The sequence below is a fragment of the Centroberyx affinis genome, unplaced genomic scaffold, assembly GCF_046629955.1.
Source record: "Centroberyx affinis isolate AG114_WGS23_722 - 3 ecotype Tasmania unplaced genomic scaffold, CSIRO-AGI_Caff_v1 ptg001092l_1, whole genome shotgun sequence".
NCBI classification, from domain to species: domain Eukaryota; kingdom Metazoa; phylum Chordata; class Actinopteri; order Beryciformes; family Berycidae; genus Centroberyx; species Centroberyx affinis.
The window spans coordinates 121,508-149,074 of NW_027279637.1; the positions used below are offsets into that span (position 1 = coordinate 121,508).

At 43.5% G+C, this 27,567-nt stretch overlaps 1 protein-coding gene across 1 annotated transcript; it reads right to left on the minus strand.

Annotated features, from left to right (window-relative positions):
- Positions 1–4,635: 4,635 nt before the first annotated feature.
- LOC139647554 (neuropilin and tolloid-like protein 2) lies at positions 4,636–26,291 on the minus strand. The gene is made up of 10 exons (XM_071523473.1): positions 26,147–26,291; positions 21,753–21,809; positions 21,300–21,443; positions 17,264–17,512; positions 15,875–15,922; positions 15,201–15,328; positions 11,096–11,324; positions 7,106–7,219; positions 6,771–6,901; positions 4,636–5,391 (listed from the first exon to the last, which is right to left on the minus strand). The coding sequence occupies exons 1-10, from the start codon at positions 26,289–26,291 to the stop codon at positions 4,636–4,638; spliced, it is 2,001 nt and encodes a 666-aa protein (XP_071379574.1).
- Between the last annotated feature and the right edge of the window lie 1,276 nt (positions 26,292–27,567).

Below are 27,567 nucleotides of genomic sequence, written 5' to 3' on the forward strand. Positions count from 1 at the left end.
CGGGATATTCCATTGTGCAGCTATCATATTTGATCTATCATCATCCCACTATAATATATTGATTACTCTTACTATGTTTCAGGCCTTGTTTTAAGGCTCATAGGCCTTTATGAGTCCAGGTCACAGAGGAACACGGCACCAGGACTTACTGTGTGTGGCCTTGTGTGTCTGAAGGTCATATATTTTAACCACATGCCTTAAGCACTAGACAGGACAAATGCATCATGACAGCAAAGGGTAGGTGGAATCTGTGTGTGCTGAGAGAGTGTGTGTCTGTGTGTGTGTGTGTGTGAGAGAGAGAGATACACAGACAGACAGAGATGGAGGGTTCTATTTTGCCAATGCTGCAAATTAACGAAGATTTGTGAAACTTATTTTGAGCTTGACACTAATGAGGATATGCACTGTCTGTATGCCACTCAGTTAATAGTCTTTGAAGCAGAACCATCCATAGTGAATCGATTGGATATGACCTGCCATATAGTCCAGTAAATTCTGCCCTGTAGAGTCCTTTTAAGTCACAACACTGGATCCTACGTGTCTCTTAAAGGAATAGTTCACCCAAAAATTCTGCCATCATCTACTCACCCTCATGCCAAATGAAACACAGGTGACATTTGTTAGTCCATATAACACACAGGGAGGCTGCAGCACAACTTGGTAGCAGCCTTCTCCAAAACAACTGAAGTCAATGGGGACCTGTTCTTTAGAGCTCCAAAACAAAAACAGACAAACAATCACACTGTGAACAGAAAGACCTATACACCATTATTTGTTGCAAATCAATCAGCTGTAGTTAAGATTTGCACTAAATGATGGTGTAAATATACTGTAGGTCTTTTTGGAACTCTGAAGAACTGGTCCCCACTGACTTCAGTTGTTTTGGAGAAGGCTGCTATGGAGTTGTGCTGCAGCCTCCCTGTGTGTTATATGGACAAACTTCACCTGTGTTTCAACTGGCATGAGGGGGAGGAGATGATGACAGAATTTACATTTTTGGGTGAACTATTCCTTTAACTTAATGCTGCTCCCTCTGAGGTCATTTGCCCTTTGGTCCCCAATCACTGCCCCATTTTCACTGCACAAACTGGCCAAAACAAAGATCTAGCAAAGAAATGTGTTCATTGCACTACCTGGCTGGTAAGCTGTCTTATATGTCAAAAAAAAAAAAAGAACAGATAAATGTTTCTTTTTTGGGGGGGAAATTTTCCCATTTCTTATAGAGAATACTCTGCAAACAACTAGATCCAAGGGTTTTGAAAAAAGAAAATTGTTTATCCAGGCCTTGAGCGTGCATAACTAATCCAAAAAGTAAACAAAGTGGAAAAAAACAACAGCTATATAAATTTATTTAAATGAAGTGAAAAGCGCTTTTGTTCAGCTGTGCCACTCTTCAAAGCAGTTTCTGTCCAGGATTACACAAAGTGGCAACATGCATACTTTGTACTCATTCTGTTTCTGTCAGCAGAGCACACTGGTCCTGCGTCCTACTGAGGCTTTCTGGCTCTTGTCCGGCTCCTCAGAGATTTCAACAGGTGTGTGATTTGATATTTCTCTTCTTGGTACGGTCCGGACGGTAACATCGCACAACTGGGCTGTCAGTTCCTCCCAGAAGGCCTTGGCGTGTCATTGGCTGCAAGTTGTTTGATGTTGCACAACTCTCTGTGTATCAGATAGCGGTTGGTACTTGGCAATGTCCAGAAAATGGTATGGCAAGTTCCGGTACCGGTTCCGGTCTTGCCCACAGGTGTAGGGCAGGGAATTGTCTTGCTTGCCTAGCCATCACCCTTTCTCTTCTCTCTTCTTTGTGCAGTTTCTCCAGAGAAAACTTTGAATTATAGAGCACACTGCCACCTCCTGTGTGTTCGTCCACTTTACAAAGAGAAGGGGGCCATCTCTGATCCACCTGATGGAACCTCTGGGCAATTATTACCTCCGCCAAGGAGGTTATGTTTTCTGTGCCGTTTGTTTGTTTGTCTGTTTGTTTGTCTATTAGCAGGATTACAGAAAAACTACTGGCCTGATTTTCATGAAACTTGGAAGGGTGTAGCATGAGCCAAGGAAGAACCCATTAAATTTTGGAGCGGATCCGGATCCGACTCACGAACAAGCAATAATAGCATGAACCTTGGCGGAGGTCTGCGCTCTCCGAGTGCCCTTCTAGTTTTGTTAGTGCATTTGTCCGGCTGTGTGGACAGTCTTTACGGTTTTCCCTGTAAGGTCCCACAAGCACCAAAGTCAGAAGGTATACAGATGACTGAAAAGGTTAGGACTTGTGTAGAAGTCGTCCATGAATAGGTGATATCCACTTCGCAAGAATGACGGCTTTATGAGACATCACAGAATCAAAAAGAAAGGTCCATGGCCAGTAGAAGTGTAGACAGAGAAGTCCACTGTGTAACCATTGCTAGAGTCTGCCAAGACTCTAGCAATGGTTGAATCCCCTCATTGTCAGCTTTGCCTTCATGCACTGTGCCATCCCCGTCTTCCCTGCCTTTGTTGCCACCATTCTTTCGTTCACTGCAATGTTTCGGTGTGGATGGTAGAAGGACTGGCAGGCATTCCTGATGTCATCCAGGAGAGGCTTCACTCTAAAGACGGGGGGGGTCATAGTCAGCTGTCCCCTTTTTTTCTGTCATCTTCTTTGTCCTCATCAGGATCATTCCAGGGAATTACTTTGCATCGGTCTCTGGTCATCGCTGTTGCAGGAAATGGCATACTAAAAATGCTATTTTGTCTCCAGTAGTCAGAGTTGGTTGGGCTGATGCTGATGCAAAAGAAATGCGCGGGACCTTGATTGCTCACGGGACGTGCTTTCTCCTTTAGAGCCTCTCGTTGGTTCCAGTGAAGAGGCACTTTTTTGTGCAGATTAGGTCCCTCTGCCTCTTCACTGTAAAATCAATGAAATATCAACATTTTTTTTAATTTCAATTCAACTAGTGTTTTCACTCACACAATCAGACCTTTGGACATGGATGGAGTCCCACTTGATAGTCCATCTCCTCATCAGTGAGAAAACTATTGGGCCCTGATTCCCCACTGTCCTCGCTGCCCCAGTGCTTGTTGAGCTGGCAGTTTCTTTGCCCCTGGAACCTTTTAGTACTCTGCTCTAAAAATAAAAGTGTGCTGTGGAAATCTCACACACCTCAAACTAACTGGATTGACTCATTTGTGTAGTTGCGGGGGGGGGGCTTCAGGACCATTCACAGCCTATACGCATCACATTTGCATGGAGGTGGAACAGCCACCCGCAATGCCCAAGTTGAATAGCATCTGTTCTGATTGGTCTACAGAGAAAAGGGTTGTATCGTTGGAATCCGCTGGGTCTTGGCTTTCTGCGTGTTTCTACTCCATATCGATGTAACTAAATGTATGACATATTAGGCAACGTGGTCGACCTCAGAGGGCACCTTCCATCCAATGAACCGCAAAGCTCACACATGGGGGGGGTGAGTAAACTCTCATTTAATTCAACAGAATGAAATTATACAACCAGTGATTAAAATCATAAAATGAGGCCCACATAGGCTACATGTCTGTCTCTTTAGGGAAACAGGTTGTGCTTGTTTTACACACTCAGTTCAGGGGGAAGGGGAGGAATTATGTTTTTTCTCCTTCTTTTCATTCAGTCCAGGCCTCACAACCAAACATTCCACAGTTGGCCACTCAGAAATTGCCTTTTTTTCTTTATTTCTAATCAACATAAGACCGTCTCTTTGTGTGCTCTTCCTGAAGAGAGACTGCTTATAGCTGAGACCTTCTGTGTATGTGTGAGGTAACCATGACAACTGCATCATCATTACATCATTATCACACCGTCATCATCATCATCATCATCATCATCATCGACAACTTCATCATCATCATCATAAACATCCTCCTCCTCATCATCATCACCACCACGTCATGGAAAAGTCATCTTCATAAAATCATCTGACCAACAATTGAAAAGATTAAAGAGTTAAAAGCCAAGCAACATCATGAGGCTGGATATATACTGGTTTTAATAGTACAGTACACTGACGAAAATAAAGACTCAAATAAATTATTAGAAGACGCATAATATATCATATATCTGTGCATGGCAGGTGAATAAATGTAAAAACTCAGTCTAGGACATCTCTCAGTCTTTACCTCTCTCTGCATGTGAGTGGTGTCCTGGTCTTCTAAGCAACCAAACAGAGAGAAGTCTGGGTCTGCATGCGAGAACCTTCTCCTTATACGTGACTAATGAAAGGAGAGAGATTAAACGAGTATGAGATCGGAGGAGGGACAAGATCTGTCTTCGCCCTCCCCGCCCCCTCTACATCCCTCAGTCTCCTGAAGGATGGAACCGCTTGTTTCCTCAAATTCTTCTCCTCTCTTGGTTCTTCCGGTCTTGTTTCCCAACCCTGCAGAGGAGACTTTTAGAGGAGATGATCCCAGAGTGGTACCCGCTGCACTGTTTTGAGAGTAAGGTGAGAAGAGAGGACAGAAGCAATCGAGTCAAGACCATTGCAACTCTCCTGGCCTCTCTCCCTTCTTCTCTTCTCTTATTTCTATTGCTTGCTCCCTCTTCTGCTCGATGAGTGAAATGGGAGGTCTGTCTGCGTTCCTCTCCTCCTATCCTCCCCTGCTTCTCCTCCTCCTTTCCGTCTAAAAGTCCATGGACATGGACCGCTGTTGTGGATCAACGATGGTGGTGTTGTTGCGAGCGCTGTTGCCGCGGACACTGAGGGTCCCGCAGCCTCCCGCCATCCCACCTCCGATGCCTCCAGCAATGCCACTTGCTCCTCCCATCCCCACTCCTCCTCCCATCCCCACTCCTCCTCCCATCCCCACTCCCCCTGCCATTCCCACTCCTCCTCCCATCCCCACTCCTCCTCCGATCCCTCCTCCTGCTATCCCTCCTCCTCCTCCTCCTCCCATCGCCGCGGCCCCGGCGGCTCCTCCTCCCCCTCCCGCTCCGCCGCGCACGTAGATCTCGCACGGGATCTCCTCCATGACGCGGTCCTCGATGACCTGCTGGTCGCAATCGTGAGTCTGCGAGTGCTGCTTGTAGCCGTAGCAGCTCTTCTTGTAGCTGGCCGTCGAGTTGAAAGTCTTCATGGGCGGCGGCTTGGAGAAGTCGTTGTGGTAGGACAGCTCCATGGAGCTCAGCGTGGTGCGGCTGTGCTTCATGCTGCCGCCGCCGGTGGCCACCGACGCTTGCGAGCCACAGTGATGCTCGTGGACGCAGCGGGACATGGTGGAGGAGCGCCGCAGCTTGTGGAAGCTGTCCAGCTCCTCGGACAGGTCGGCGAGGTCCGAGGAGATCTCCTTGTCGCGCAGGGAGAAGAGCTCGTAGTGGGGCGGGTCAAACACCTCCTGGAAGCCCGCCTTGTTGAAGACACCGGGCCGACGCGCCACCACCTTGACATTAACAAGAAACACGCAGACAAATACAGTTCATTGATGTGCAAGTCGCTAGTTTTCACACTAAATGACAGAACGAATAGAACAAACAGGCTGAAAGCAGCAACCCTGCCTACAGCAGTCAGACTGTACAATACAGAACTGAATGGAACAAAAGATGGATAGCTGAAGTCTTTGGGGTCTGTTTTTGTTTGTGTTTGTTTGTTTAGTGTTGTATATTGTTGTTTTTTATGGCATTTCAAAATGTATGCATGGTTGTATGTAACTGTATGGTTGTATTTTGTAAATGCGTATGTATGAGTATGAATGAATGGGTGTGTGTGTGTATATAGATATGTGTAGTTTTACATTTTTATGAAGTACAATCATGTATAGATATATTTCTATTTTTTATTAATGTAAATTCTGCTTCTATTCAGTTGTTAACTGTGAGCATGAATACTAATAAACTCAAACTCAAACTCAATGAACCGCTATTATAAAAAACACTATGACAAAGAAAACACGATAAATGTGCTATATGAAGATTAAAAGTCACCCATGAAGGTGTGGCCATAGCCGAGCGGTTAAAGGAAAAATCCACCCTAAAACACTGAAACAGTATTAAAAAAATCAGCGATTGGTGATGTACCTTGCATCTTGGGGCCCATTTTGTTGTTTGGTGGTATATTTTTCTTATTCCTGTGGATAACTGGCCAAACGTAGACAACATGACATCACGTCAATATATCTACAGCACAGCTACAATGGAGTTTGATAGCAGAAATGTTTCAGCGATCTAAAACATCAGCGGTAAACGTCAGGTTTTGGTGTCAGTCCCTCAGAATCAAAGAGCGAGGGCTTCTTTCTAGAGCCGCCATTTTGCACCAAGAGACGTTCAAAAAACATACAGGGAGAAGAGGCAGAGAGACCAATTTCTCCACCCACAGGAGCCTCAATAGACCAGAATGCAATGCAGCCACAAGACATGTTGTGTTCTGAGAAATGGGAGTGGGTTCATTCTGGGAACTGTACGAAATCACCAAATGAAGTAGATGAGGCAGGTTGAGGCAAAGTGGGTACACCAAAAAAGTCACTTCATCACAAAACTTCATCACTTCATCCTGGAATGCAGTGAACGTCACAGACTGATGGCACATAACAGTGCAATAGTGTCTGAGGGTGGATTTTTCCTTGAAGTTCCCTGCCTCTGGAGCCACATGTGCCCTCTCTGGCCTGGGACTGAGTCCCACCGTAGCTTTCATTTCTGCGTCTCCCCTACTCCATCTCCCTCTCTGCTCTCCTAATGTCTCAATAAAAACAACAAATACTGCTGTTGCGAGAGCGGACCATCCACTCTTTCTCTTTTAAAACAACATCCATGAGGGACAGGTTACCTTCTTCCTTGGTTGCTTCATCTGGACCAGAATGGAGATGATGAGGAGAACCAGGACTACGCCCGAGGAGACGCCGATGACGGTGCCGTGGGTCTTAGTGATCTGATGGAAGAGCCCCTTGGATCGCTTCTCTGGAGAGGAGAAGACAGAAGAGGAGCGGAGGAGAACAGAGGAGAAGAGAGGAGCACATAGGAAGGATGAGGGAAAGTGGAGGATGAGTAAAGTGGCAGTGGAAGAGAGGAGGTATAGAAGTGGTTAGAAGAGATGGGTGAAAACAGAGTATAAACCCTTCATTAGCACAGTTGGCAAAAAGAAGAGGCTGAGCTTGATCTCACCTTTACAGTGGTTCTCGTCCCAGGGGTAGACGCAGTTCTGAACCCCGTTGCACACCAGGGAATTGTTAATGCACATGTTACTGTGGCAGAAAAACGTGTTGGCTGAACAGGGGGCTGGAGGCAAAGACAAAGCACAGAGATAACCGAATTTAGACAAAAACAACAACAGAGAACAACAGAGAAACAGCTGTCTAACAGAGCTAGGGAGCTGAAGGAGGACTAAGCTGTTAAAAGGACCTGAACCTATAACTGCAAAAAAGCAAATACAACTTATAGGCATATAAAATATAATAATCAACCACTAGGGGTCTAATAAAGACGGTCCACACGAGCCCATACATCATCGTTTCCTGCAGTCACAAGATGACAAGAGTGGGGTGGGGTGGGGGGGGCAAGAGGAGGTGGGAAGGTAGGATGACTGGGGGTAGAACGAGAAGAGGAATAGAGGGGAGGATGAAAGGATATGTTGGGGGGTGGGGGTGTGTGTGTGTCAGGAGAACGAGAGGACAGATGCAAATGACTTCGGGCCACCATGGGGCTGCAGATGGTCAGGCAGGTGCTGTGAGACGCCAAACATTAAACTGACTGTTAGCGTATGAAGGCAGAGACGGCAGAGACATAGAGGACTGGTAATTGATGCTGGCTGCTGGTCTCAGGAGATGGATGCACTGCCAGACAGAAGCTAGGGCTGTAAGGCTGAGGTCGGGATAGAAGACGGGGGGGGGGGGGAGCCTGGGTGAAAATGCAACGAGGTGAGACCCGGGTTCTCGGGCGGGGAGAGGGAGAGGCTGGAACTGGGTGGACTGGAAGCTGGAATAAAGGTTAAGTCTTTGGGCTGGGAATGGAAAGGGGCTTCAGTAGCTAGCAGGCCTCCTTGCACAAATGCTATGTTCTATTCACAACTGGATATTACCACAGTTGGAAATTACGGAAGAAACATGGACACCCGCCGAATTTTCTTTGGCAAACCTAAAATACTGTTCCCCGTGCAATGATATTTGGCAATGCAGCTAGTTAGAATAGGATGTTAGCAGCTGTGAGTTAGGAAGTCTGAATTTCCCGGAATGGAACGCAGCTTAAAGGAATAGTTCACCGAGAAATGAAAATTCTGTCATCATCTCCTCACCCTCATGCCAGTTGAAACACAGGTGAAGTTTGTCCATATAACACACAGGGAGGCTGCAGCACAACTCCATAGCAGCCTTCTCCAAAACAACTGAAGTCAGTGGGGACCAGTTCTTCAGAGTTCCAAAAAGACCTACAGTATATTTACACCATCATTTAGTGCAAATCTGAACTACAGCTGATTGATTTGCAACAAATAATGGTGTCTAGGTCTTTCTATTCACAGTGTGATTGTTTGTCTGTTTTTGTTTTGGAGCTCTAAAGAACAGGTCCACATTGACTTCAGTTGTTTTGGAGAAGGCTGCTACCAAGTTGTGCTGCAGCCTCCCTGTGTGTTATATGGACTAACAAACTTCACCTGTGTTTCATTTGGCATGAGGGTGAATAGATGATGACAGAATTTTCATTTTTGGGTGAACTATTCCTTTAATCTTCTCCTCTCCTTCTGTGTTCCCCTTGACAAACCTCTGTTTCTCTCATTTCTCTCACATAGGCCTTAGCACAGACTCTCTGAGCCGTTATCACAGCTGAAACAGAGTGTGGCTCGCTCCGCCGGCTTCCCCCCCTGCTCCAAGGTCCACTGTGTTGACGGTTCTGGGCCGCCACTTCCCTTCCCTTCCCTTGCACCCTTCCTCTGCCTCAGGGTTGAATAGCTTTGACAAAGGGACATGCATATGTGTGTGTGTGTGTGTGTGTGTGTGTGTGTGTGTGTGTTAATGTGTTAGAGTGCCCTCCCAAGCCGCCTCGCTTTGAGTACGTAAATGGGGCTGCTCCCCCGACGCGGCGTTTCTTGCCTTCGAAGCGTGGCTTCTCACAGGGTGTCAACCAGGTCTGGCCAGTCTGAACGTACGGGGTGTGTGTTTGTGTTTGTGTGTGTGTGTATGTGTGTATGCATTTAGTGAAGCCTTACTATGTATGGTTTATGTGTCAAGGGCTTTCTGTCAGAAGATTAGTACCCATTAAGGATGATGGAGTGAGAGAGGCGAACTCGTCTCGCTCTCTGAGTGACAAAGATTAATGGTTGCCTCTGACCTCCAAGTAAACTTTGAGCCAGTCGCTGACTCCGACCAAATAAAGTTTGGGAGTTATTTAAGAGACTTAAGACTTCTCTGAGATGAACTGTGTGATCGGAATTAATGAGGATCCAAATGGTCTTAAGGGCTCTCAGGGTAAAAAAAAAAAAAAAACACCCTCGCTGAATTTAAAAGGCCATTAAGTTCTGACTGCAATGGTTATGGTTTTGCTGAGGAAAACAACATTAGCATTCACCCAGGGTTCGGGAAGTGCGCGGGAGAAAGCGGCAATTAATATCTCAGTCTATTCAGGCATTTAATGAAAATATTACGGTGTGCTAACAGAACAACTGTTTCCTGCATGGCAATTCCCGCTACTTTACGTGCAACCTTTAACAGCATCTGTTTGAAAGTTCCTCGTCCTTCAGAAACGATGACGCTTTATGGATAATTACTTCCATGAACCCTTGTCAGCTTTTCTATTCATCACAATGGGCCGATAAATCCCCATTTTCCTGTCTAAGTGACCCATAATGGCCACAGTGTAATGCTGTGACATGCATATCAAGAACTTATTTGACGCTTTCCGTAATTTAGAAAATGCTCAAGTAAATAATTGGTTTTCTCATATCTGTGCCTTGAACATGGTACACTGTAATTAGCTTTCTTCGCTGAAATGGCACTTTAGTGTCCGTTAGTGACTAGTGATGCAGACAGAATATGGGACCTCATAAATCGACTGTGTGTGCATATTTGTGTGTGTGTGTCTGTGTGAGGTTGGATAATATAGTGGCTGGTAGGTTATGGAGATCAGAGTATGGTGCCTTTCTTTTACTGTCTGATGAAGTGCATGATAGTGGGATAAAACATTGAGATTATGACTGTGAGGCAAAGGGCAAGAGACGCTGTTACAGATGGAGATTAAACTGTCCTTCAAGTTTCTCTGCCTCCAAACACCATCAGACAAGGCCGTCAGGCACAGACGCAACTAACCGCTGCAACCACATTGGTTTCAGTTTGACTTTCATTCTGTTTGGACGAGGGCTGAACAATGAAACAAAATTTTATCGAAATTGCAATATGGCCTACTGCAATTTTCAAATCACAGGAGGCGCAATATTTGTTAAAGGCGAAATGTGTCAAAATAGCATTTTAAATGAAATATTGTGGTGCTGCAGAGATGTCCTGGCCTACACATCATATTCTACAGACTTAAGAAAACATCTTTGTTTGGTACAGATCCCCGCAAAAATCACACCATAATCATTTTAATATGTTTTTCAATGAAAATGAGAATAATGATGTAAAAATTATCATTCCCTCTGATATCGCAAATCATATCGCAATTGCAATATCAGTCAAAATAATCGCAATTAGATATTTTTTCAAAATCGTTCAGCCCTAGTTTGGACAAATTAAAGCGTAACTCATTTTGACCTGGACCCTGTTTTCCCTTCATTTTCCATCATACCAATTAATACGGAGCAAAAACTCGTCAGTTGCTTCACTATAGAGCTACTTCTGTCTTGCTTGCCTGGGTGCAGCTGTCCAATAATAATGGACAAATGGACTAATGGACAAAAATCAACCCCAAAAACATTTTCAACATACTGATGTTACCTCAATTTTCAGTTCATCCATGACCTTCCAACTTCCATTATTTATTTTACACTACTTTACACATCGGAGGCACACAAGACATTTTGTTCTACCCCTGTTGAGCCGTGAGGTAATGAGTGGAGAACGTGGCGCAGAGAGCCGAAGAGATTTTGATTCGAATTGTTCGAAAAAGATGGGAAAACAGGGTCCAGGTTCAAAATTGCGGAAATGATGCTTTAAGACAGGCACTCACGGTCGACGAACGAGGTGAAGAGCATGCGGAAGCGGCTGAGTCGGCTCTTCTCGTCGGCCCACATCCGCACCACGCCCACCCCGTTGTCCAGCATCACGTCGTTGGCCACGGTGCTGCAGAACTTGGCCTTGAGGTTCTCGATGGCGCTGCTGCCGTCGTACACCGCCACAAAGTTCTTCTTGCACTCGTTGGAGTGCTCCATCTGGTACTCCAGGAAGCGCAGATAGATCTGCAGGCAGACGGGTTAGTGCAGGTTAGTCTGAAGCCACATGAACAGAATTCCATCAGTTCACCTCAAAAACAACAGAGGTTTGTACCAGAACAAAAACCCGAGCCAGCAACTAGTCTTTATGTAGATAAGGGCATGAAATTCAGAGATGCAGATAGAGTAGAATAGAATAGAGTAGAATAGCATAGAGTAGAATAGAATAGAGCAGAGCAGAATAGAATAGAATAGTTCTTCCTGTGTTCACGTGGGTTTCCTCCCACAGTCCAAAGACATGCAGGTCAGGTGGATTGGAGACTCTAAACTGTGTGAATGAGACTGTGTTTGTCTGTCTAAGGGCTTTTCACACAGCACATTCTTAGATTAGGGTTAGCTTAACCCTGGACTAACAGTTGGCCCAGGGTTATCTTAACCCTGGACTAACAGTTGGTCCAGGGTTAGCTTAACCCCGGTTCACACACAGACATTTAACCCATGGCTAACTCTTAGCCCAGGGCTAACGATTCACACAGCATTCCTGTTAGCCCAGGGCTTACATGTCTGAGAAACACTTGAGCCTAGGAATGCCATGCATCGTTGCTTAGCAACGTTCTGAAGGAGAAGTTTGATTTGATAACACTGAAAAGTCGGGGTTATCCCTGCTCCGGAGCAGGGCCAGCTAGCCCTGGGCTAAAGTCTGGGTTATCCCACTTTGGAATTTGCCTGTGTGAATCGTTTTTTAGCCCAGGGCTAAGAAGGCATTTAGCCCTGGGCTAAGCGCTGTGTGAAAACCACATACAGTATATGTGTTAGCCCAATGCATGCTGGGATAGGCTCCTTTAGTGTGCATTACTGATATACTGAACATTAGCTACTGCAAACAGCCAGTCATGAAGAGTATCCTTGGTCTGACGATGCTGTAGACTCCGCCTGTTTAATGAAACCAAGTGAAAGGCTGAATTTAACCCTGCAATGAGAAAATGGTGTTAAACCTTGTGAATCTGTTCTTATAGTTGCAGCGATGACATGACGAGCTACACAGGGCTACATAAGGATGAAATAAAGATGTCCCAAGGTTAGAGGGAACTGGAAACGCGTGTTTAGCACAAAGGCACCTGTAATAACGCAGCAGTTAAGTAGCTGCTTTTATCCTGATGCTGAGTCTGCTGTTCTGCGCTTTCTGCTTCATTGGCCAAATACCTGCCGAGGAAACTCTCTGCTGCTGCTGATCTCAGATCCTCTTAACTGCTGCCTCCCACAGCACAAATAGGACCAGACGAATGAGGGGCTAATCAGTGCGTGAGTGTGATGTGTGTCTGTGTGTGTGTGTGTGTGTGTGTGTGTGTGTGTGAGGTAAGGTAGTGCATGTGCGTGTGAGTCATGCATGCATGTTTACATGTGTATGCATATATGTTTTAAATGTGTGTTATGTCTTGTACAATGAGTATATAATACTCACATTATCAACAACTACAACTAACAATTAACTAACAACTGAGAACTACAACATTTTGATGATACATGGTTTGCTAATTTGAGTGCATGCATTTTCAGAATCAGAATCAGAATCAGAAATATTTTATTGATCCCCGAGGGGAAATTGGGTTAGGTTGCACTTGCTCACATTCTAGAAGAGAAATATACTGTATATGAGCATAGAGAAATTATCAGAAAAATAGAAATAAGAAAATAAGAAATATGTAAATATGTGCATTATACTACAATATATAACAATAATAATATAGAAATAAGAGAAATAAGAAATATGTACAAATATGTGCATCATACTGCAATATATACAACAGTGTAAATAATTAAATAATGATTGCACAGTTGAGTTATTGCACAAAATTATTACCAGAATCAGTATTGCACAGTTTAAAATATAAATAATAAATTATGGGGTTATAAAGCTGCTGACAGGGGTGAAATAAGTTGGTTGTGCCAATACTGCAGTTTTGGCCTATTGTTATTTTTGTTTTGAATAGTTATAATTTATGTATTAGGCATTATTTATTTAGTAATCTCTTAAATTAGATGATACCTTTTCCCATATTTTATGTTGGGAAAATGTAACTGAACTAAAATGTCAGATAATGTTAATGTTTGTGTCTTTCCTGTCTTGTCCTGTCGTGTCTTGCCTCTGCTTAACTATACTTGTGTGTGTGTGTGTGTGTGTGTGTGTGTGTGTGTGTGTGTGTGTGTGTGTGTGTGTGTGTGTGTGTGTGTTGTGGCCAGTGAGTAGCACAGGCGGGCGCTGATGACTCATTTAGCCACGAGAGAGAAGCAGTGCAGCAATGCTTTGGCCTGGAAGATGTAAGAATGCACGGCTACTCTTTCTTCTAGGTAGTGGAAATATCCTTCACTCATGTGGATAGACGTGATCCGATAAAAAAAAAAAAAATCTCCATTAAAATGTGCACTTAAGTCATAGTCCTGGAGCAGTGAAGGGGGGACAGGCTGGACAGAGTGACAGCATCCAGGGTGATTTTACACTGCATCCTGACTGCAGGGCCATTCATAAATTCAGAGCGCTAGGAGAACTCCTGTTTACATATTCAGAGCATCACTCTCTTAGGCTTCGTTCATAAAGCAGGCCTTCATACTCAATTCTGAATTACTCCCCATATCTCATTTTTTTGGCTGACTGTTCATATCTATTATAGGATGTAACCCGTGTCCCATACTAATCTGAACCGACAGCTATGTTGAGAAGACACACACGCATGCGTACACGTTTCGGTACATGTACATAGGGGAAAGCACATGCTCAAAAATATAACTGTTTAGAATGACATCATTTTATTTTCCCTATAGAGCCAATACAGCACCTGGACGTTTCGACTAGGACTTCATCAGTGTGGTTACATGTATGAGCCTTCATGTTCTGTCTGAATTGAGGCGTCTCCTCAAATACCAATCAAGTCGCTATTTGTCTTTGTTTCTGTTATTGTGTCTGGTTGTCCTCCATGCTGACGCTGGCTCAGCCAAGCTGACAAAATTGTCTCAGATTAATGGCATTTTCTTATTGTCATGGCAACAATGTCGTAGTCTAAACTTCAATAGGACGAACGCACACCCAATGATGTGCAGGCATGAGGCTTTGTCAGGGTGATGAGCGTTGCTGTAATTCCAATTTGAGCATTCAAATACAAGTCATTCGTAGGTTGCATACCTCGGGATCTGATTTTTTACTGCATATCCAAGTGGTCCAGATCAGAATCGAAAAGATATGACACCATGCAGCTTTTCTTTTTGCTCTTTACACTGATTAGAAAACAGCAGATCTGTGTCGCATAGGGCTGGGTATCGGTACTCGATACCTTTAAGGTATCGACCGAAATAAACCGGTACCAAGTAGTATCGAAACTTCTCCAGTCAAACGATACCTGCATTCGATACTTTTTGTACACAGATCTAGAAAAAAATGACTATTTGTATGGTTTTGCTCGCAGTCAACCACCGCAAGCGTTCTTCGATTTAATGCGACGTGTGATTGGCCGACTACCGCAGCAGCTACAGCCCATACAGTCTGTGGTGGTCGAGTGCGGTGTGTGTGATGGAGTTGGCAGTTCAGCGTGCCGAGATGCCACCAAAACGTAAAAAAAAAGGTATTGAATGCAGTACTTTATTGGTATCGGTATCACTTTAAGGGTACTGGTATTGGTACTGGTATCGTAATTTTTTTTTTTTGTGATCAAATTTTAATTTTGTTTCTTTACGGTGTAACGATAATAAATCATATACACATACCCGCATGTATCACATCCATATGTGTCCATACATCTCCTTAACACATTGTTGCGGACAGTGTAATTCAAGAGAGAAAAAAAAAAAGAAAGAAACCTAACATTTTATCCCATCCCATGCCTGGTGAATGGTATGGTCCGGTGTACTGACCTTGGACTGTGGAGGAGCCTTGATAGTCCAGATACAGTCTAGAGCATCTCCAGGCTTCACCTTCTCTTCCTCCTCCACCTGGCTGGAGCGAATAATCCCATCCCATCCACCGATCACAAACTGACAGTCTGAGGAGAGAAACGGGCAATGTGGAGGACAAAGGGAGGAAGCGAGAGAGAGGGGAAGAAGGTAGGCAGAGAGGATGGAAGGAAGGGACAGAGATGGGAGAAGGGAGCGAGAGCGTAAAGAGGAAAACAGGTAGGATGAGGACAAGTGGAGCGAGAATAGAGAGAGGGGGACGGATGAGGGGGTTTTAGTTGAAGAAGTAAAGGATTTGAGGTGGAATAGAAGTCAGCGCAGAGGATTAGGACAGAGGACGAAAAGAAGACCGAGGAACAAAGACGGAAAGATAGACAGGATAGAGCCGAATAATAGAAGAGGAGGTGGTGTGTTCATGCGTGTGTTCCTTCGCGCGCGTTTTTCATTGGCGGGTACGTGTGTGTGTGTGTGTGTGTCCGTCCGTTGGCTTTATGTACAAGTGTGTGCATGTCAAGGTGCGTTAGCGTGCTCAGCATTCACATCAGAGTAAGCTATAGCCTCCGGTAAGCTTCTGAGCGCAGAGGGGCTCTTCAAATGGGATCGGACACAAACCGGTGAAATATTGAAGAGCTTACCTGGGATGGGGTTTAGCAGTCCGCCCACGTGCAGATGGAAATCGGGGTCTGAAATGATAAGATTGGGGAGCCACATTACTCTCAATCCACACAGCAGAAATAGGTAAGCACAGAACACAAGATAAGATCCCATTAAGGCAGGCCAGATAAAGAAGAAAGGGGTCTGTTTGGAGCTAATATCTGTCGCCTGATGGGAGACGCTGATTTCCCGGCCTTTTGGTTTCGGATTGCAGAGGCTCTGATGTCGAACGTGTGTCGGCTGAAGAAATAGAAAAGCGAAGTAAAGAGGCCTGTGATGTCTGCAAACCCGGAGAACTCACTGGCTATCTGCGGATGTCCAGCCGGCCCACGTTCAGGCAGCTTTCACAGGGAGAGAATACAGTCGTTGAAGAGAAGATCAAATCAAATTTCTCCTTTCTGGTTTAGCTGTGACTAAATGGGTTCAGTACTCCACACACCTTAGCCACAACCCTTGAAGCATATTAGCTGAAAGAGTACGCACAAGATAGCCGATCAACCGCCGTGTGCCAATTTGTGTCCAGCAGTGAAAACCAAAGGTGCCGTTGTTAAAGAGTAACTAAACTCCAAACCCAAATCTGTGGTGAAGCCTGACATCTAATGGTAAAAAGTAGGGTCCTGAACTGGTCTTCTGCTATTGGCTGGTCTTTGGTGCCAGCTGATGTCACCACCTGTTGTACTCTACAGTATAAAAGGTGACATCACCTGGCACCAAAGACCAGCCAATAGCAGATGGCCAGTTCAGTACCCTACTTTTTTCACCACATCATAAACGTATGCATCTCCCGCATCCAGATCACCTGAGACTTTCGGTCATTATTCTCGCCCTGAGGTTGTAGTAGGGCTGGGCGATATGGACCAAAAATCATATCTCGGTATTTTTAGGCCGAATGGCGATACACGATATATATCTCGGTATTTTCTACGAAGTGGGCTATATGTTCAGTTGTAAGTAGGGCTGGGCGATATGGACAAAATCAAATATCACAATATTTTTGACCAAATACCTCAATATCAATATTGCGACAATATTGTAGGGATGTCTATTGGTGCTTTCACAAAATATTTACATAATGAGATTTTTGATAAATAATCATCAGTAATGTGGATATAATGACTAAGTGGGTAAAGGCAAATAATAGAACAGCTAGAACAGTCTGGTAAGTTCAGAATGACATCACTTTACTGTAATGCAGCCTTTAAAACCAGGAAAAGACACTTATACTGCCATATCATGATATTACGATATCCAAAATCTAAGACGATATCTAGTCTTATATCACAATATCGATATAATATCGATATATTGCCCAGCCCTAGGTTGTATTCTGGTATTACAGTCACTGTAAAGGTGTAGCTTTGGTGTTCTACCTGCAATGAAAGTGTACTTGATACGGAAGCCCAGGCCTTCTAGCTCCTCGTCGCTGGTGAACTTGATCCACATGAAGCGCCCCGTCGACGTGACCAGGCCCGGGTTCTTGCCCCCGCAGAAGCGATCGATGAGCGGCGAGAACCCGAACGGGCCGTCGCGGATCTCGATGTGATCGAAGCGGCACTCGAAGGACGGCTCGATGTAGTAGTTCTTGTCGAACGCCAGCTGGATCCTCTGTCTGGGGAGAGCTTTGGGGGGGGGAACACGGGAGAGAGAGAGAGGAGAGACCGAGAAAGGGGGAAGATGTGTGGTGGGGGTGTGGGGTGTGGGGGGGGGGACGGGGGGGGGGGGGGGGGGGGGGATCCATGAAAGGTTATGAAATCAAGTTCAGAAATCATGAAATCATGCATCCAGAAAAAGCTGGATGACACTCTGGTGTATACATTTAAAGTCAAATCAAATATGAGTTTGCTGTGCTTTTGGTGTTCAGAGCAGAGCGAGCTGTTCCAAGCCAGTAGGTTCAGCTGTACCATTAGTCTGTTGATGGCAGTGGTGGAAAGTAACTAAGTACATTTACTCAAGTACTGTACTTAAGTACAATTTAGAGGTACTTGTACTTTACTTGAGTATTACCATTTCATGCTACTTTATACTTCTACTCCACTACATTTCAGAGGGAAATATTCTACTTTTTACTCCACTACCTTTATTTGACAGCTTTAGTTACTAGTTACTTTGCAGATTTAGATTATTAATACAAATTATAAATCAGCTAATAAATTATTATATATTTTTATAGGTTAAGCTACCCAGCAGTATATAAAGTAAATAAAATTACCTCCACCTTTACTAGCTGCAACATTAAAGTGATGAACACATTAATGCATGATACATGATATATATGATTCTAAAATGGGCCGTTCTGCATAATGACTACTTTTACTTTTGCTACTTTAAGTATATTTTGATGCTAATACTTTTGTACTTTGACTTCAGTAAGATTTTGAATGCAGGACTTTTACTTGTAACAAAGTATTTTTACACTGTGGTATTGCTACTTTTACTTAAGTCAAAGATCTGAGTACTTCTTCCACCACTGGTTGATGGGACCAAAAGTGAGTTTAGAGGTTAGTGGGTAAAGTTATGAACTAGGTCTAAGCCTAACTGTAGGTCCGGCGTGGTATAGATGATTATATCGGACAATATAGGAAAGTGCAATCAGGGACCCCTGTGCAATAATAATAATTATGACTTGTGCAATACCAAGATTTTGGGTGGAGGGTGCAATATATGAGCTTAGTGCAATATAGGGGTAACCTAGGGTCCCTGTGCTATTCTGATGATTATGTGTAATTGAATGTACTGTGATTATGTGCTTTATGTGCAATGTGATTGTGTGTTCACCCTGTGTATGAGGTACGGTTCTTTTTAAAAACGGAGCTGCTATGATGCATAACAAATTTTAGAGAAATCTGGATCGCAGAGAAATCGCATTGTATTGCATCGCATTGTATCGCATTGTGGTGTATCGTATCGTATCGTATATTTGTGTTTATTGTTGATATCTAACGTCCAAGCCAGATTTCTATATACAAGTGTTCTCCCAGAACAGCACAAGGGATAGTTACATAATACTGATATTGGTATATTGTAGGACTGGGCGATATGGTTGAAATCAATACCGCTATAATCATAAGGATTTTTTTATATAGTAGTATATCACAATATGGCTCACTTGTTAAATAATCAAATTAATGTTCATCCCATTGAACCGAATGGTGATGTTGGGTGAACTGACATTTTCAAATTATATTTCTATATATTATATTTCTCTTGAAGAATTGTGTGTCACGATATCCCGAAATCACCATATCGTACATATTTTTATTTTTATTTCTTATTTCTTATTATATTTTTTATTATATTTTAATTGTATTATTATTATTTTTATTTTATTTTATTATTTTTATGTTTATTGTATGCACCTCCATACCAAAGCAAATTCCTTGTACTGTGAAAACTTACTTGGCAATAAACTTTATTCTGATTCTGATTCTGATTCTGATCATCAAGACCATAAACAATAATATTGAATTATTGCCCAGCCCAAGTATATTGATAACTGTCTGGTTACTATGGACGTTATAGACTATTTTACATTAACTTTAACCACGCATACATAAAACACGAATGCACAGAATGCGACAAGCTTTCTCTCTCTGATTTTCTTCTGCACATAAACACAAACGTGCATTATACACTCATATGCGAGCATGCCTCACACAGATACATGTGCAACACACACACACACACACACACACACACACACACATACATGAAGAGAGACAGTCTGACATGTCAACCTTTTAGCCAGTGAACCAGAACATAACAATCACGGCAGGAGCTGCAGTTCACAAGTTCACTTGTCATGTAAATCTCCGGCTGCATGTTGTGAATGGACAGAGCACTTTAATAGCATTACCCACACACACAGCAAATATTCAACAAGGTCAATTCATGCCTGCCTTAGGAGATGAATCACACCATGTAAAGAGGGGTGGTGTGTGTGTGTGTGTGTGTGTGTGTGTGTGTGTGTGTGGGGTTGAATCATCTCTGGCATGAAGAAGCCAAGCGTGTCTCATTAGAGAAGAAAAAGGGAGAGGGGAGGGGTGAGACGTATGTTCGGCACAGTCTATAACTGTGTCCACTAAATAAAATAAAGCGGACGATTCTCTTCCGTCTTTGTGAATTTGTGTCTCCATTCTTGTCTTTGAATTTGAGCCCTTCTGTTCTCCCTGTCTACTTGAATGAGCAGCTTGTACGCCTGCACTTCCTCCTATCTGAGTGTCAACTCCCTGGTGTGTTAAGTCTCAATCCCTCGCTCTCTCTCTCTCTCTCTCTCTCTCACACACACACACACACACACGTAAGACAGATTGATACAGAAAAAGTATAGAAAAGAGTATAATCACACGATCTATTGAGCTGATGAGCCGGGGGGCATGACACAATCAATGAGCCTCACTAACCACAAATTTTGATTACAAAGCTATCTGATTACCACTTATGCCACAAGTGAGCATCTCTCTTTCTCTATGAGAGACAGAATAAAAGGCTTGCCATTGAAGCTTGGATATGAATATGACTAAGGCCATTCAAGACCAAATAATAGCAAATAATAGGTTCCATTTGTCGCTCCGCAAGACCCGCTGTGATGCACTAAGCACACAAGCAGGCCGCCTGTGCTGGAGTCAAGGCTGATCCATCAGCACCATGTCTAGGGTAGACTGGGCCTGCTTTGTCCACAGGGGGAGCCCTTGAGCCGTATGTAAAATCTGTCTCTACCACTCCACCACTGCCAGGGACATAAGCCTTCAGGCACGCGTCCCATCTGCATTTCTGATCATTTGATGAACGGCATTGCTTTGACGTGTGGGTTTGTGGACAAAAGAGTTAAATCACAGGCCATCAATTTCATATGAAAACACATCAGCCGATATCTCATGTCTCATTTTCTTATAGATGCTAATGATAATGCTTTCCATTATCTTCCCCACCAAATTACTGATGGATGCGATGTTACTAGCGCACACTAAAGCGTTGACAAGGACATTTATAATACAGTGATACTCCACCAAAGCTCAATTCTGCAGCAGATGTTCATCTCTTTCATGTCTCAGCCAACAGCCAAGTTATCTGACACACCCTGCCAATAGAGATGAATACAGTACGACTCTGATTAGGCCAAAAGTCAGGGGCGACCCACAATGCACCGCTCTCCATCCTTTTCAAAGGGCTATAATCTGTGCCGTTAAACAAACTCAGGATGGGTGATTCGACAAATGTCAGACCGATTGCCCGCCAGTGAGCGAACAGAGAATCAGATAGGGGCTAGGTTATATAAAACAATGTCAGTCAGACTAATGACATTCACCGAAGAAGGCAATATGCCAAAAGTTGCGTCGGCTCTCCTGATAACAAAAGCTCTGAGCGGCAGACGGAAAGGAAAAGGAAAGGAAAGGAACGCGGCCTTACCTTCCAGGATGTAAACGCACTCCTTGTTGGGCGGGTAGGTGTTGGGGTAGTTCGGCGACGTGAACACGCCGCCGTTGATGTTGCGGACCCACGTGCCGCAGTCGTTCTGGTTGGGGCTCTGGCCGCCATGATCACTCGGGGAATCTGGACGGACGGACGGGTTATCGAGCCGTGGGGTGGGGGTGGGGGGGTGTGGGGAATCAATGAGGAAATGATTGGAAGGAAGGGAGGGACGGCGGAGCAAAGAAGAAGAAAAATTGCAAGAAAAAGGGCAGAGGAGGAGAGAGGAAAGGGGGAAAGGAAGGACGAAATTTCAGATTAAGCGCATTCAAAATGGAACCTTCCATGAGTCCTGAGGAATCTAATATAGCATGCATTCCTTAAGTCAGACAATGTGGTTTTATATGAGCCGGACAACAACATTAGTAGAACGCAGAAAAGCAAATAACCTACCTTTGGTTCTCTGTGCCAGAGCGAAACCCTCTTCTATCAGAAAGAAGAGTATCCAGGCTGCAACAGAGACATTACCCATCAGTTATAGGTGACATATGCTTAAAAATACATCAGTCGTTGAAAGGAAATTCCAAAATAGCCACAGAAGGATTTGAGATCTGTCGTGGCTTTGATTGTGACTGACCTTGATGAATAGCGAGTAAAATATAGACAAATCCCCGACTGAAACAGTATGTTTAAAAATCATTGCAAGGGGAACTATGAGAAAAATGATAATGATATGATATGCATCAGCACAGCTACACTGTGTTTCTAATAACACAGGAGGAGAAAGGTTGAGGAAATAATTATAATATTGCCAATACACAGCACACAAGCTGCCCTGATGAATAATGCATTTATGAAAGGGCACTGTTGGAAAAATGTTGTAGAGGGATTCTGTGATGAGTAAGCTTGAAGACCACCTATGCTCTTATGTAAGGGTTATAGGTCTCCAAGATTGAGAGAGGGACCTTGTATGGTGAATGAAACTGTTGCTGAATGTAAAATTTCAAACATGAATCATCAGTGGATGGAGCTGTGTCATATAGGCCGATTATACAGACCAATATTATCATCACAACCGGTGATATTCAACATTTTTCTCCTCAAGTCAAAGGATCAACCGTCCAAACCGAACTCTTTGTGGAACCTGCAGACAGCATTTGCTTCGAAATGATGACGACATTTACACATTGTTTATCATTTGATTTCTATCTATTGATCTGTTTCGGCCGTCTGGTCAAGTAAACATCAGACCAGAAACTTCATGTAAACATGGACAGATACTAGTAGAAGTTGTAGGAGAAGAAGTAGGAGTAGTACTTGTAGCACCAAACTAGTAGCAGCAGTTGTAAAAGCTGTGGCAATAACGCTATTAGTGCTAGTAGTGGTATTAGTAATAGTAGAAGTAGCAGTAGTAGTATTAGTAATAGTAGAAGTAGCAGTAGTAGTAGTAGTAGCAGTAGTAGTAGCAGCAGTAGCAGTAGTAGCAGTAGCAGTGGTAGTAGTAGAAAAACCACATGAATTTCAGATGTGGAAAATCCCATGTAAAACACATGACATCACACGGGCAATACGTGGAATGTGCTGTGCACATGAGAAATGTGTGGTTTTGGAACATTTTCAGATGTTTCACATGTGGAAAAATCCCATGTGAAACACATGACATACACATGTGGAAAAACATGCTATCACATGGGAAATTCATGTGTTTTTTCTGTAGCAGTAGTAGTAGTAGTGGTAGCAGCAGTAGTAGCAGTAGCAGTAGTAGCAGTAATAGTAGTAGTAGTAGCCTAGTAGTAGCTAGTAGGCCCTAGTAGCAGTAGCAGTAGCAGTAGCAGTAGCAGTAGTAGCAGTAGTAGTGGGAGCAGTAGTAGTAGTAATGGGAGTAGTAGTAGCAGTAGTAGCAGCAGTAGTGGGAGCAGCAGTAGTAGTAGCAGTAGTAGGCCTAGTGGGAGCAGTAGTAGTAGCAGTAGTGGGAGCAAGAGTAGTAGCAGTAGTAGTAGCAGTAGTACTGGGAGCAGTAGTAGTAGCAGCAGTAGTAGTGAATAGTGGGAGCAGCAGTAGCAGTAGTAGTAGTAGTAATGGGAGTAGTAGTAGTAGCAGTAGCAGCAGTAGCAGTACTGGGAGCAGTAGTAGTAGCAGCAGTAGTAGCAGTAGTGGGAGCAGTAGTAGTAGTAGTAGCAGTAGTAGTGGGAGCAGTAGTAGTAGTAGTAGCAGTAGTAGAAGTAGTGGGAGCAGTAGTAGTAGTAGTAGCAGTAGTAGAAGTAGTGGGAGCAGTAGTAGTAGTAGTAGCAGTAGTAGTGGGAGCAGTAGTAGTAGTAGTAGCAGTAGTAGTAGTGGGAGCAGTAGTAGCAGTAGTAGCAGTAGTAGCTGTAGTGGGAGCAGTAGTAGCAGTAGTAGCAGTAGTAGCAGTAGTGGGAGCAGTAGTAGGAGCAGTAGTAGCAGTAGTAGTAGTAGTAGCTGTTGTAGCTGTAGTGGGAGCAGTAGTAGCAGTAGTAGTAGCATTAGTGGGAGCAGTAGTAGCAGTAGTAGCAGTAGTAGTAGTAGTAGCAGTAGTAATAGTAGTAGCAGTAGTAGCAGTAGTGGGAGCAGTAGTAGTAGCTCATGGGAGATAGTTTCAAAACATCAGCTCTCCTTCAAACCACAACACTCTAGCCTACTAAACTGCAGCCTGTAGGCATCAAAAACATAGAGCATTAGCAGAAAAAAACAGGATTACAGGCTCCGAGGCTTACAGCGCTGATGAGAAGACAGGCATTTGGGCAGAGCATGGAAACAGACAATAGGTGAAATATGTTGTATTACAATGATATCTGCAATGAAGGCGAGCTGCACGTTACAGCTCCTGACACTGTCTTGCTCTGATAAGCCGCTGTAGGCCTGATCCCCACTGGGTTCATAATAGGTTGGCCCGCTCACATCGAATTAGAGAGCAAGCGTGAGCCTGGCACATTGCATAATGGCACCCAGTGAGAGAGAGCGAGAGAGAGAGAGGGAGAGAGACAGAGAGAGAGACAGAGAGAGAGAGAGAGAGAGGGAGAGGGAGAGGGATAGAGAGAGAGAGACAGAGACAGAGACAGAGAGAGAGAGATATTACTATAATAGAGGGAACATGCATGGTCAACATAAGTAGTCAACACAATATATAACCACACCAATGAGCATGCATATTTGAACAGACTTGTATTCACACACACACACACACACACACACGCACACGCACACACACACACACGCACACAGGCACACACACACACAGTCCCCAGGCTCCTCAGTAGGACCGTCTCTGTTTATCATGCATTGTGCTGTAGGTGGGAGAGAGGATATAAAATAGCATGGACAGTCACAGAACAACTACAGACCACCTGAAGTGCAAAGAGAAGGAGGAGGAAGACATGGCAGCCTGAAGGATGGTGATGTGAGCTATCATTAGGGCTATTTGGATCATATGCCAGTCACTAATAGCTATAAATCATGTAGACATCAAAAAGACTAATGCTGCCTTCAAGTGTTCCTCGTAAGCTCCAACTTCCCAGTTCGGAAATCCGGAAATCCGACTTTCAAGTGCTTTTGGTCGGAAATAATAAAAATAGACCCTGGAAGAAAAGTCGTTTTTGGAGGCTGTTGTTTTCTATTTTATTTGTGCTTCAGTGGTACAATGAAGAGGAGAAAATGTGCATCAGGTACATAGTTGATGAATTTAATACATTTATTAGGTAAAAGTTGCAGAATTTATCTGGGCATTTGTTACATCTTGTGTGGCAAATGTAAAAAAAAAAAAAACCTCTAAGAAAAATACTATTTGCAGCTGCTGTCTCTTCAACACCAAGAGGACAACTTATGAGTATGAACAAAAATGGGCGAGGACTAAAAGTGAAACAGAGAGTGAGAATAGAAACAAACAACGGTACTAATAATGTACAAAAAATGTCAAAGAATAACATAAAAATCATCACTTTCTCAGCTACCACTTTTCTTGGCTCATTCATGTGCAGCTCATATCCTGCATACGATATTTTTCGACAGCACTTGAAAGCGGCGTGTATCTTCTTATGGGATGGAATGAAAATGCATCTGCGGTCCGTTTATTTTAAAGAGCCGTCCTCCCCCCCATAAGTGAAGAAAAATGCCCCGGGTTCAACCCCTCTATTCTAGGTCATGTCATTTCATTTTTACATCATTTCTCACTTGGGCTTACAAGCCGAGTTAAAGCAGTAATCTGCTTCTCCTCTCGAAACTGACTCGACGTAACCCAAAAAGATGCCAAGACAGGCTGTGATATTTAATCACATGAACTGTCACACATAGGGTCGAGGGACACCCATTGATATAGGAGCTCAATATGGCATTTTGCTATATCGATTACTATAGTAATCCTATACATTTTTTATAAAGGATATCATACAAATATTAAAGCAAAGTGTTCCTTTAAGTCCCTATAGGGATGTTATAGTGACACCTTAGGAGGTACAAAGAATAGACCTACCACAAAGCACAATAAGGTCATTATAAACTATTGAGCATCATAGACACACTACAAATCCCTAGAACATTACATGGATATTAAAATGATTTTTCATTAGGGGTCATTAAGGCACTATCACCACCTCCATACAGGCATGTGTGGCTTAGCAACCATGCTGAGTAGCTGCTATTCAAGAACTATGTCGCTTGGCGGAGGAATAATACTTTAGAGTATTATTACTGAACTATTACTAATTAAAAATGAAAGATTTATTCAGCATTTTCGTGTTTTTCACATAATAGTGTAATAGGTGAAAGCAAGACGCCATATTGGTGTTTTTTCAACAGATGAAAAGGTGTTGCTAGGCACTGTAGTTCTTAATTGCCTAGTGGCTTGAAGGGAGCTGCGAGCTGCGAGCAGCGGCGCGTGCCCCAGATGTTGATGGCGCGAGACAGCGGCGGGAGCGGGAGTCTCTCGAGCAGCAGCAGCACGCGCACACAGGCTGTCAGCGTGTAATGGTAAAACGACATTGGACGACAATATTTAGCGTTAAACTTCTGGTTAAGCTTCTGTTTTTGTTTTTTACAGAAGAGAGACAGTGCGTACAAACACGGCGAAATAAACAGCGTGTATCACTTTACACTCTTAACAAAATGGGTTCTCTATAGGCTAGTAACCAGAAAATGGTTCTCAATTCACTAAACTCAAAGGTAAGGCAAAGTTACTGTATCCTATAGGCTATTATTTGCCAGCAAAACTTCCAAACCCACTTGTTTTTCGTAAATTAATGGGCACAAAGTGAAGCAATGACTTATGACTGATGTTTAGTATTTTATCAATGTAATGAATTATTAGAGCTAGATCAACAAACTATCATCTTAGAGAAAACATGGGTCCTAAATGCACCTCTGACTGATTTTTATATAGCCTAGCTTGATAGCTAGTTTGATCTTTGCTTCAAATTTCCAAGATCAAATTTCCACCCACTTAGACTAAAGTAAGGCGAGTGGCACACCTTGCAGTGCCCAAACGGACACCCGTGTACCAGAAAAATGGTTCTTTGGTTGCAGAAGAACCCTTTTGGTGCTACAAAGAATCTTTTTAGAGAGGTTCTCTGTATCACCATGGTCAAATGCTTCTATATCTACACCGGATTATATATTTCGATTTGCTATTTTTTTTTTATTTCAACAAATAGAGGGTAATTTGAGTCAATATCGAAAAAAAAGAGCCCTCTTTTTTTCCTTTGTAGCTACTGTGGCATAAACCCGTAGTTAGATGGCGATGTCCTTCAGTGACTTGAGCAATAAAACAGGAAGGTTTGCCATGAAAAGACACGAGAAGGCAACTTGATGTGAGAGAGAAATAGGTGAACGAGAGGGAGAGATAGGCTACAGACAGATGGAGAGAGAGATAGAGAGAGGGGGAGATTTTTAGCTGCAAATTGCGTTGACTGGAGTCACAGATTAAGGAAAATGCAATACTGAATGAGGAATAATATTGTTGAAAGATATTCTGTTCTTATGATTGACGTTATGGTGAATGTAATTTAATGTCACAATCTTGCTTTGGCAATCTGTGGAATCCTCCATGCCCTGCCAATAAAGCGCATTCAGAAAGAAGGAGAGATAGCTGTAAGGTAAATGAATTTATCCAAGCTTATAATAGAGGGTCGATGCTTTTTGCCCAAGGCACCGGACCTCAAAGCTCACCATAGAGACCCGGTTAGATGCTCGGCAGCCCTTCCAACTCACCTCTGAGCATTTCCTCTCCCGGTGTGATTCCGCCCAAATTGCACCTTTCTAA

What these genes read in the sequence shown, in the direction of transcription:
- LOC139647554 (XM_071523473.1), bottom strand. Translation starts at nt 26,291, where the DNA reads ATGTCGTTTTACCATTACACGCTGACAGCCTGTGTGCGCGTGCTGCTG. An exon ending in AGCTCCCTTCAAGCCACTAG is followed by an intron (nt 21,810 to 26,146) that starts GCAATTAAGAAC and finishes TCTCTGTTGCAG; the next exon opens with CCTGGATACTCTTCTTTCTG. An exon ending in TGAAGCAACCAAGGAAGAAG is followed by an intron (nt 5,392 to 6,770) that starts GTAACCTGTCCC and finishes GTTAATGTCAAG; the next exon opens with GTGGTGGCGCGTCGGCCCGG.